Here is an 11,418-nt window from a genome sequence, read left to right on the forward strand (position 1 = left end):
CGCCATGTGGGTGGGTGCTGGGAATCAAACCCAGGTCCTCTGCAAGAGCAGTCAGTGCTCTTAACCACTGAGCCATCTCTCCAGCCCCGTAACATTTTTTTTAAATGTATGAAAATGGTTGTCTCCAGGAAATCTGCTGTTCATCTTGATTTTTTTTTCTTTTGGTCTTTTTGAGACAGGGTCTCCCTGTAGCCCCAGCTGGTCTAGAACTCACTATGTAGACCAGGCTGGCCTTGAACTCACAGAGATCTGCCTGCCTCTGCCTCCGGAGTCTTGGGACTAAAAGTGTATTCGGGGTTTGAGGAATTCCCCAAATTGGCCACTCGGATACTGAGTCTCAGCAAACAGAAGCACTTTATTGAGGCCAACCGGCTGGGGAGCTGTACTGTGACCCCAAGCAGTGAAAACACAGGGCTTTTAAGCAGAAAAACCACAAAAACCACAAAACAGGGGATATCCATAGAAACTATACACAGAATAACCAGGAAAGGATTGGAACAATCTAGGGCTGATTTCCAGAGACTTTACCTATATAGCCATTGGCTGTCTTACCTGGGGCAGAACGTTCTTCCTCTTCTGTCCCAGCTTATTTCCACAGAGCCCATACACAGATATATCAAGTATACTGTCATTGGCTTACTTGAGGCAGAACATTCTATCTTTTCTGCCACAGACCATTTCCATAGAAATCATAAACAGATATCAGGAAAGGGTTTGTTCAATGAAGGGGATTTCCAGCGTCAGGTGGAGAGCAGCTTTTTTCTCAGAGGCCAGGGAGGGGCACTCTTGAGGCCTGGCTATTTTGAAAAAAATTTAATTAATTTTATATGTATGAGTGTTTTGCCTGCTTGTATGAAGGCAGAGTTGGATCCCTGCCAACTAGAGTTATGGATGACTGTGAGCTGCCATGTGGACACTGGGACCTGAACCTGGGTCCTTTGCAAGAGTAGCCAGTGCTTGAAAATTTTTCTATAATTATTTGACCATTGAAAATATGTGTCTGCCCAGAGTGATGACTCACTACTGTAATTACAGCACTTGGGAGGTAGAGCCAGAAGGATTGTGAGTCTGAGGCTAATCCGGGCTATATGATGAATTACAGGCCAGCCCGGACTACATAGTAAGACTCTATCTCAAAAAACTGAAATGCAAAACAAAACCATGTTTGTGTTCAAATACCTCACAAAACAAAAATAAAACAAAAATCGAGCTATCTCAGTCAGTAAAGTGCTTGCCTCGCAAGACCTGAATTAGATCCCCAGAACCCATTTGAAAAAGCTGGGCCTGGTGGCATGTGTTTGTAATCTGAACCCCGGGGAGGCAGCAATCGATAGATCCCCGGGGCTCAGTGGCCACCCATTCTAGTCTACTTCATGTATTGTAGGCCAGTGAGAGGCCCTATCCAAAAAAAAAGAAAAAAAACTTGACAGTGCCTAAGGATCTGGCCTCCACATGCACGCTCACAGTGGAAAGGCAAGAACAAATGAAACCCAAACCCAGCAGAAGAGAAGAAATAACAAAAATCAGAGCAGAAATTAATGAAATAGAAACAAAGAAAATACAAAGAATCAATGAATTTAAGAGCTGGTTCTTTGAAAAGCTAAACAAGATAGACAGACTCTTAGCCCAGTTAACTCAGAGAAAGAAAGAGCAAATCCAAATCAGCAAAATCAGATATGAAAGGGGAAACATCACAAGAGACACCAAAAAGATCCAGAACATTATAAGGGAATACTCTAATAACCTATTAAATTTGAAAACCTAAAAGAAATGGATGGGTATCTAAAATCACCAAAGTTAAACCAAGAAGAGATCAACAGTTTAAATACGCCCATAAAATAGAAGGAACTTGAGCCGGGCGTAGTGGCGCACGCCTTTAATCCCAGCACTCTGGAGGTGGAGGCAAGCGGATATCTGTGAGTTCAAGGCCAGCCTGGTCTACATAGTGAGTTCCAGGACAGCTGGGGCTACAGGGAGACCCTGTCTCAAAAAAAGACAAAATAATAATAATAATAATAATTCAGCAACATTAAAATATATATATGGAACTTGAAACAGGAATACAAAACCTCCCAACTAAGAAAAGCCTGGGCCCAGATGGATTTATAGAATTCTACCAGACATTTAAAGAAGAACAACTGATAGCACCTAAATTGTTCAAAAAGATAGAAACAGAGGGAGGACTCCCAAGTTCCTTCAATGAAGCCAACATCACTCTAATACCCAAACCAAGTAAAGTCACAAACAAAACACTATAGACACAATCAAAAAAGAAAACTATAACATCCTTAATGAACGTAGATGCAAAAATTCTCAGCAAAATACTTGCAAGCCACATACAGATAGACATAAAAAAGATCATCCACCATGATCAAGTAGGCTTTATTCCAGAGATATAGGGATGGTTCAATATACGTCAAGTCAATAAATTTCATAAATCATATAAATGGACTCAAAGTCAAAACTCACATTGTCATCTCAATAGATACAGAAAAGGCTTTTGACAAAATTCAGCATGAGTTCATGATAAAAGTCCTAAAGGGAATTGGACTGGCAGGAACACACCTCAACATAATTAAAGCCATATACAACAAACCCATAGCCAACATCATTCTAAATGGAGAAAAGCTGGAAGCATTCCCATTAAAATCAGGAACAAGACAAGGATGTCCACTATCTCCACTCCTTTTCAACATAGTGCTTGAAACTCTTGCTAGAGCAATAATTAGAGAAGGAAATTAAAGGAATACTAATTGGAAAAGAAGAGGTCAAACTATCCGTTTTTAAAGATGATAGGATACTATATGTATTAGCCACTTTTCTGTTGCTGTGATAGAAACACTGACCCAAGCAATTTATAGAAGGAAGAGTTTATTTGAGTTTACAGTTCCAAAGGGGCAAGAGTCCATCATGGTGGGGAGGCATCGAGGCAGAGGTGGCTGGAGGAGGAGCCGAAGCTAAGCTCTCACATCATCACACAGGCACAGGAAGCAAGAGAGTGACTGGAGATCTGGCAACGCTTAAGACCTCTCGAAGCCCACCCCCAGTGACGTGCTTCCTTCAGGATAGCCACACCTTCTAAGACCTCCCCAAACAGCGCCACCACCTGGGGACAAAATGTCCAAATACTTGGAGCCTATGGGGGACATTTTCATTCAACCACACTATACCTAAGAGATTCCAAAAATTCCACCAGAAAACTACAAAATAAGCAAACAGAGAAAGAGTGAAAGAGTACATGGGACCCCCCCACCCATTTACAATAGCCTCAAAAAAAAAAAAAAGAAAAAAAAATCCACTCAGTAAACCTGACCAGAGTCATCAAAGAGCTCTACAATGAAAATTTTCAATCTTTAAAGAAAGAGATTGAGGAAGACATCAGAAGATGGAAAGACCTCCCATGCTTATGGATTAGAAGAATTAATATTGTGAAAATGACCATCCTACCAAAAGCAATATACAGATTCAATGCAATCCCAATCAAAATACCCATGACACAATTCACATAATTAGAAAAAAGCATCCTAAAATTCCTATGGAAGCACAAAAGATAGCCAAAGCAACCCTGAGTATAAAGGACAATGTTGAGGGGAATTACTGATAGGTAGAGAACGGGAGCGAGCGGGTGGATGGAGGAAGGCATGAGCGGATGGATGAGGCACCGAGGCACAGATGGATACAGATTTATTTCGCACGGGGCACCTTCGGAGGGGAAGGGAAGGGAAGGGAAGGAAGGGGAAGGGGAAGGGGAAGGGGAAGGGGAAGGGGAAGGGAAGTCCGGGAAAGATGTCCGCCCACGGGTGGTGAGCTGGGACTTTATATATGGGGGCTTTAGGGTGTGGAAGGGGGGAATGTTTGGGGGAGAAATCAGGGAGGGGGAAGCAGGACAAGCCTGGCTCCGTTCAGTCTGCCAGGTGGGATTAGGGTGTGGAAGTGTTTACTTTTTCCCTCTTAAAATGAGAGAAAAACAGCTTCTAAAATCTCTGGTTATCAGGTAGAATCTGCTTATCTTTGGAGATCAGAGGAAAGGCAGGCTGCTTCTCAGCAGAGTTTGTTTCCCTTGACTCCAAAGGTCAAGGTGAGTTCCCTGTTGGGGAGGGGGGAAACTGCTGCTATTTGGAAACCTAACAATTACTGTACCAGATATCAAACTATATTACAGAGTTATATCATAAAAATAGCACAGTATTGGCACAAAATAGACACATATATCAATGGAACATAATTGAAAACCCAAACATGAGTACAGGCAAAATATTTGATAAGGGCTGGGTGTGGTGGCGCACAACTTTAATCTCAGCACTCCGGAGGCAGAGGCAGGCGGATCTCTGCGAGTTCAAGGCCAGCCTGGTCTACAAAGTGAGTTCCAGGCCATCTGGGGCTACTGGGAGACCCTGTCTCAAAAAAAGACCAAAAAAAACCAAAACAAACAAACCCAACAAAATATTTGATAAGGATGCCAAGAACACACAATGGAGGAAACACAGCATCTTCAATAAATGGTGTTGGTAAAACTCCATCTCCATCTGTTGAAGAATGAAACTAGATCCTTATCTTTCACCTTGCACAAAAGTCAACTCCAAATGGATCAATGACCTCAGTGTGAAACCTGAAACTCTGAAACTGTTAGCAGAAAACACTGGCAGTAACCTACAAGATATAGGTGTAGGAAAGGACTGTCTACACTAGACACCAGCTGCTCAGAAATTAAGGTCAACAATCAATAAGTGGGTCCTCATTAAACAAAAAAAGCTTCTGTACAGCAAAAGAAACTACCAATAAAGCAAAGAGAAAACCCACAAAGTGGGAGAAAATCTTCACTAGTGACACATCTGACAGAGGCTTAACATCCAGAATATATAAAGAACTCAAAAAACAAAGAATCAAGAAAATGAATGATCCAATTAAAAGGTGGGCTAAAGATCTGAACAGAGAGTCCTCAAAAGAAGAATTAAAGATCGCTAAGAAACACCTTAAAAAGTGTTCAAAGCCAGGCGTCGTGGTGGCACGCCTTTAATCCCAGCACTTGGGAGGCAGAGGCAGGTGGATCTTTGTGAATTCGAGGCCAGTCTAGTCTACATAGTGAGTTCCAGGACAGCTGGGGCTACAGGGAGACCCTGTCTCAAAAAGACAAAAAAAAGTGTTCAACATCACTAGTTATTAGAGAAATGCAAATTAAAACCACCTTAAGATTTCATCTTACCCCAGTCAGACTGGCTAAACATCAAGAGAACAAATGATACCAAATGCTGGTGAGGATGTGGAGAAAGGGGAACACTCATTCACTGCTGGTGGGATTGCAAACTCATCCAGCTAAAAATGAACCTACCATTTGATATGGATATAATACTCCTTGACATAACAAACCATGTTTGTTGCTGCTCTTTTCACAATAGCTAAGAGATGGAAGCAACCTGTGTCCCTCAACTAAGGATTGGATAATGAAAATTACACAGTGGAGTTCTACTTAGTAATAAAGTAAGTTGAAATAATGAAATTTGTAGGCAAATGGATGGAACTAGAAACTGTTATCCTACGTGAAATAACACAGACTCAGAAAAACAAATGATGTATTTTCTCCTTCCTTTGTGGCTCCAAGCACCAAATCCTTATATATAAGTATCCCAGTCACTACCCATCAAAAAGCTTCTTTTCCAACAGAGATTATTAGAGTTCCACAGCTGGTCATACACAGAGATTGTGAATTTCCCAAGCCTAAGTGGCACATCTACGATGCAACCTCTATACCTAAGGCTCACAGAACATAGAACAAGGGATGAAGAGAACACTAATGTATCTTTCAGTTCTCATCAACGAAGCTCCTCATGCAGCAGAGGGCCAGGAACACAAAAGGCCACAAATGGCCAAAACATAGAAAATAAGAGTCTACAGAGTGTGGGTTCTTGGACAAGACTTTTATATTAAAACCCACTCACCCAGGGCTCAGAGACCACTGTGGAAGATGGGGTGGAAAGATTATAAGAGCCAGGGAAGGGGTGCATAACCATATGCAAATAGGATCCTACAGGCTCCTGGGACTCTTCTCATATAAACCTACATCAATGGTGTCAGCATGCACAAGACCCATGCAAACTCAGACAAAAACCCAGTACAGAACTGTGGAAATGCACAGCAGACCCCAATCTTAGTTGAAGAATTATTGACAGCTGATTACTGCTGGGTAAGGAAGAGCCGATCTTCCTAAAGGGAAGGACTCTAGATAGACTGACTAGACCTCAGTCTAGTCCTGCACTGAGGATGGCTGGGGATACTTAACTTGACATGACAGGCTGTAACACAAATGACAAATGGCTATGGGTGGGGTACCAATGGGAAAGGGGATATAAAGATGATTAAGATGTTCTGAATGAAATACACAAAAATTCTATAAAACATTTCAAAAGAAACAAAAAAACCCCAAAGTGATTATTTGAAAAAAAGATTACATGTAATGGCACGTGTGAGAAAGCCTGTACTGCACAAATGACCCCCAAATGCTAGCTAGCACTTTGTGATGTATACTGAACTTCTCCCTTGTTCTGGCTCCTTCCCCTTACTTGGAAGCACACTGCTCTTCAAACCTGTTTCTGCGTCCACTGCTATTCAAGTCCCTGCTCTGGGACACAATCTGACACTCCTCCATAGGTGCCCAAAGTGATGCGTTTTACAAAAAAGGTTTAAAGATTAAGCAAAGCTTTAAATTTAAGGAAGGTTTAAAAATTATAAATAAAACCTTAAGATGACTTTAAGAGATACATTGTTTAGATTTAGGGAAGAGGGGAATGTCACCACTGTAAAATTCAAGGTTACAAATATTTTGGCCTTAAGTTAGCATAATTTTTTGTTTGTCTGCACCTAAGAGCACCACGTGCGTGCAATGACTCCAAGGGAGAGAGCGGGTTCTTTGCCTTCTCCCGTCGTTTTCCCTCTATATCCTGCCTCAGAACCACAATGAAGTTTCTCTCTTTTTTTTTTTTTTTTTTTTTTTTTTTTGTCTTTTTTAAGCAGGGTCTCCCTGTAGCCCCAGCTATCCTGGAGTCACTATGTAGACCAGGCTGGCCTTGAACTCACAGAGATCCGCCTGCCTCTGCCTCCCAAGTGCTGGGACCACAGGCATGAGCCACCACGCTCGGCTACAATGAAGTTTCTCTTTACAGACTCACCCAAGAAAGAATCCACTTCCCTTTCCTCTCACTTCTTTACATTTAGGACCTCCAGTTGCAGTTGGTGGTTCTCTTCTAGTTTCTAAGTTCCTTGCAACCAGACATCTGGCTAAGAGTTCTGAGTCTAAGGTCCTGCCACAGGGCTGAGGATTGCGCAAGAAGGGACCAATACAGGAAACAGGAAGCATCTTTCTCCGTGCTTTGGAGTTCTGCCTCCACCCTAGGCTAGGACGAGTCCAAGCACTTCAGTATCTCCATTAAGGGGCTTTGAGTTAGCGTCCTTATCTGCATACCTAACACGAACCTCACATTTAAAATTCCTATAAGCGTTACGGAGCCAGATTCAGGTAGCCCCAGAGTCGCGCTGAGAGGCACGTGTGCACTCCAGGAGGGCAGGGATTTAGGGTTGTCTGTCCCTCCCCACCCACCCAGCGCCCCAACAGGCGCTCCACAGACAGCTCCTGAGTTAATTCCGTAAGAAATGCTAAGGATGTGTGCAAAGTTTTCAAAATGCTTTGTGAGGTGCAACGGTGCCCTAAGCGGAATGGAGACTCGGTTCAGGCCGAGGGCCGCCCTGGAGCGGAGGCCGGCGGGTCGCGCGGCGAGCAGGGAGGCCGGTCCCGGACGCCGGGACCACCCGGCGGCGTTCGGAGGCGTTCGGAAGTGCTCGGCGCAGCGGCCACGCGGTCAGTCGGAGGCGGGAGCAGGCGCGCCCCGCCCCCGGGGGCGGGCCCAGGACGGGCGGCGCGGGGGCGGGGCCACGCTCTCCGTGCCGGGGGCGGAGCCGGGCCGGGCTCACCGGGCCGGTTGGGGGCTCCGCTCCTCGGCGGGAGCAACCGGAGCCCCGGCCACGAAGGGGTGCGACCCCCTCCCGGCCCCGCCCTCCCGGCCGCGGCCCAGCCAATCAGAGCCGCTCTTACTGGCGAGTGGGCCGAGCCGGCCCAGCTGCTCTGAGGCTCTGGCATGGTAACGTCCCCGCGCGGGGGTGGAGAGGCCCGGGGCTGTCCCACAGCGCCCCCTGCGGCCCGGGCCGGGGCCTGGGGGGCCAGGGGGCCGTCGGGGTGCTCGGGACCCCGAGGGAGGGCGAGGAGCCCGAGGGGTGAGGGAAGGGAGCCCAGCAGGGGGATGGGGGCGGGGATTTGGGAAGAAGGGGCGGGGAGGCCATTATGGAGCTGGGGAGGGGGGTATTGCCAGGGGCTGAGGGGAGGGAGAATTTCGGCATTGGGTGAGAAGAGGGAGGGGACGAAGTGGAGCGTGGATGTGTGGGGGAAGGTCGGAAAGGAGAGGGCGGGAGAGTAGGGACCACAGTTACCCCTCCTGGGCTATTTGGCGTGCCCATGCCCCTCCCCCAGACCCAGGGCTTGTTTCCGTTGGAAGCCCTGGGTGCCCCTCAGGACCTCTAGGGGAGTCCCTCCTTTCCTTCCCCACATTCACAAAACCTCGCTTCCTGAGGTGAGGAGGGGGCTTCTGAAGAAAAAGAGGCTCCAGGCCATCACCTCAGAGCTGGGTACTCCAAGAAATGGAAGAGCAGAGGCCCCTCGGTCCCAGCCCCGGCTCTGCCTTGTAATAACTCTGTGTGACCTTGGGCAAGTCATTACCTTTCTTTAGGCCTCAGATTTCCCATTGATTTTAGAAAAGGAAAATGGGTGAAATGATGGACTGGATCTTACCAGTTCCCAAAGGGGGCAGGTTTTGAGGAGGAAATTTAAGGCGAATGGGTTCTAGGATTCGAGAAGCATGAAGATGGAGGGGAGACCAGCTGGATTGGAGAAAATCTTGAGGGATGGGTTGAGGGGTGCCTTAAAACTTGCAAGGCTCGGGGGCCTGGCCGGCCTGGGCCTCCTGATGAAGAAAGAGTTGAATCCTGACTCAGGGAAGATGAGGACCAGAAGTAACAACGTCTGTTCTTCAGAAGGATAGTGAGGTGATGGGGGCCTCAGAAGCACGAGATACTTTCTAGAAACGTCCCCAGGCTCTTTGGGGAAAGTATGCTAGGACTGGCACACCAGAGTGGGGGCTAGGAAGGGAAATGGGGGAGGGACTGATTCGGGGGCACGGCAGCAGGTCCGCAGAAATGACAGGTAATCAGTTGGTTTCTTAGCTACTTTTTGCCGTGCTGTATATTGAACCTAGGGCCTCGTTCACGTTAGGCAAGTGCTTTACTACTGAGCCACACTCTAAACCCTAAGCTGTTTCTTTGTGATGACTGACGGCTGCTTTGAGACCTAGACCTCCTTCCTTGCTTTCATGAGTGAGTCAGACCAGGCAGACCTGGGATGACCTGGCTCTCTGAGAATCTCGGGCTCGCGGAAGGATTGGGGTGAAAAGAGGAATGAATATGAGGGAAATACTATCTGTGGCACTGTCCTTGCTGGGAGGCAGCTTTGTGGATAAATTGAAAGCACAGGCTTTGGGGTCACCTGCTTGGATTTCAAACCTGCTGCTACCATTTAATCTCTTAGAACCTTGGTCGAGTTAGTAACGAATCTGTCAACCTCAGCTTCTTTATAAAATGGGGATAGTTTCTAAGACGGTTGTGAGGATTAGTGTTTGGTATGGTATCTGGCTCATAATAAGCACCCAGTAAATACTAGCTGTTAGCTGCTACTTCCTTTCTCTTCTGTCTCCACATTCTTGTCCTTTTCTCCTTTGGCTCTTCTGAATGCTCAGTTCTGAGATTTGACGGCTGAGAAGAGCTGATTGAATCTTGTATTGGGGTGCTTCCACTGGCCTACTTGAAGATGTGATGAGGTCGGGGGTCTCATACCTGCCTCTCCCCCAGCCCCTGAACATGTTTTATTCCAAGGAAGACAGACAGATCTTATCTTTCAGCTTCCTTTCTTACATCCTTCTCTTGTGCTGGTTACAGAGTTCATCCCAAAGTGTAAGCAGACCCAAAGTTGTACTGGCTTTGCAGCAGGTGGGGGGGCGGGAAGGCAAGCATTTCAGGAGAGGACACCACTAGTACAGGAGGGAAGGCTTTGAAATTTCCTATTGCTCTTTCTTGAGTAACTGATCAAAATAGGCCAGTGATTGAATTCTGGCCAGAGTTCTGAATTCCCTATCCTTATGAGAAGGTGATCTTAAACATCTTTCTGTCGTACAGTTTTTCCTATACAAGTGTTTGATGCCAGCTCCCTTTCCCAAAGCCAGAAAGCTCTCTACTAAGCTGTTTCTATCACAGACTATACTCAAAATTTATACAGTCATACACGCACAAACACTGTTGCAGGTTGTATGCAAAAATCTACCAAGATGAGGGATGAGACTGTTTCATCAAAACACTTTGGGTACAGGGCTGTGGCTGGATAATCAGAGGTTTAAAAGGAGAGAACTCAGGTTGGGGAAATGGCTCAGTGGTTAAAGTACTTGCTACACAGGTGTGAGGACTGGTGTTCAGATCCCCAGAACCCATATAAATGCTGGCCTGCCTGTAATTCCAGCCTTGGAGGGCAGAGACTAGCTCATTGGAACAAACTGGCTGTCAAGACTAGCCATCTCAGTGAGCTCTGAGTTTGATTGAGCCATCCTGCCTCAATGAAGAGTTGGAAGAGCACTCAGAGGTGATTCCTTCAGGCCTCCACATGCTCATGTGTACCCTCAAACATGCATACACACATGAAAATGGGAAAAAAAATAAAGGAGAAAACTCAATTGTAAATGTAGGGAAATCCCCACTGGAGTGACGGGATGGATAATCTCATGTGAACCACCCAGTAAACATACTCTGCAAAGTAGTGTAGCATTTTATCCTGAAAGGATACAAAGTGTGTGTGTGTTTGTATGTGTAGGGGTGGGGGACAGTAATGTAAAAGTAACCTGAAGGAGGTGAATATTTTGTAGGGTAGGCAGTAGAACACCATAGGTTTTAAGAAGTTAGAATCCTGCTGATTTTAACCACTTAACATTGCAGGGGAGGTTGATGTGAAAAACAGCTGTCTGCTTTTTTTTTTTTTTTTTTAAAAGACAGGGTCTCCCTGTAGCCAGAGCTGGCCTGGAACTTGCTCTGTAGATCAGGTTGGCCTTGATCTCAGAGATCCACCTGCCTCTGCCGCCTGAGTGCTGGCATTAAAAGCATGCGTCACTGCCTGGCAGCACCTGCTTTCTCTAGCAGGAACTGTGCTTCCAAGGGAGGGCAGATTGAATTCAGTTGGGGCTCATTCTGTAACCATCCGTAGGACCTTGGACATTTCTTTTTCCTTTCTCATATAAAAACGTGTGTGTGTGTGTGTGTGTGTGTGTGTGTGTGTGTGTG

The 11,418-nt window shown here is 46.0% G+C and overlaps 1 protein-coding gene across 5 annotated transcripts in view; it reads left to right on the forward strand.

Moving 5' to 3' along the window:
• Window positions 1-7,949: 7,949 nt before the first annotated feature.
• Window positions 7,950-11,418, forward strand: part of Prpf40b (pre-mRNA processing factor 40 homolog B) — a 23,170-nt gene continuing 19,701 nt past the window's right edge. For 3 of the 5 annotated variants that reach the window (XM_008848746.3, XM_029553895.1, XM_008848749.3), the window contains exon 1: window positions 7,991-8,129. In XM_008848746.3, the coding sequence (XP_008846968.1) occupies window positions 8,127-8,129 (3 nt within the window). In that variant the 5' untranslated portion in view covers window positions 7,991-8,126. Of the gene's footprint in view, window positions 8,130-11,418 lie in introns of all 5 variants that reach the window. The other 2 variants (XM_008848747.2, XM_008848748.3) reach the window with 2 other exon arrangements.

This window comes from Nannospalax galili, unplaced genomic scaffold (genome assembly GCF_000622305.1).
Source record: "Nannospalax galili isolate Female #2095 unplaced genomic scaffold, S.galili_v1.0 scaffold1224, whole genome shotgun sequence".
In the NCBI taxonomy this organism is placed as follows: Eukaryota; Metazoa; Chordata; class Mammalia; order Rodentia; family Spalacidae; genus Nannospalax; species Nannospalax galili.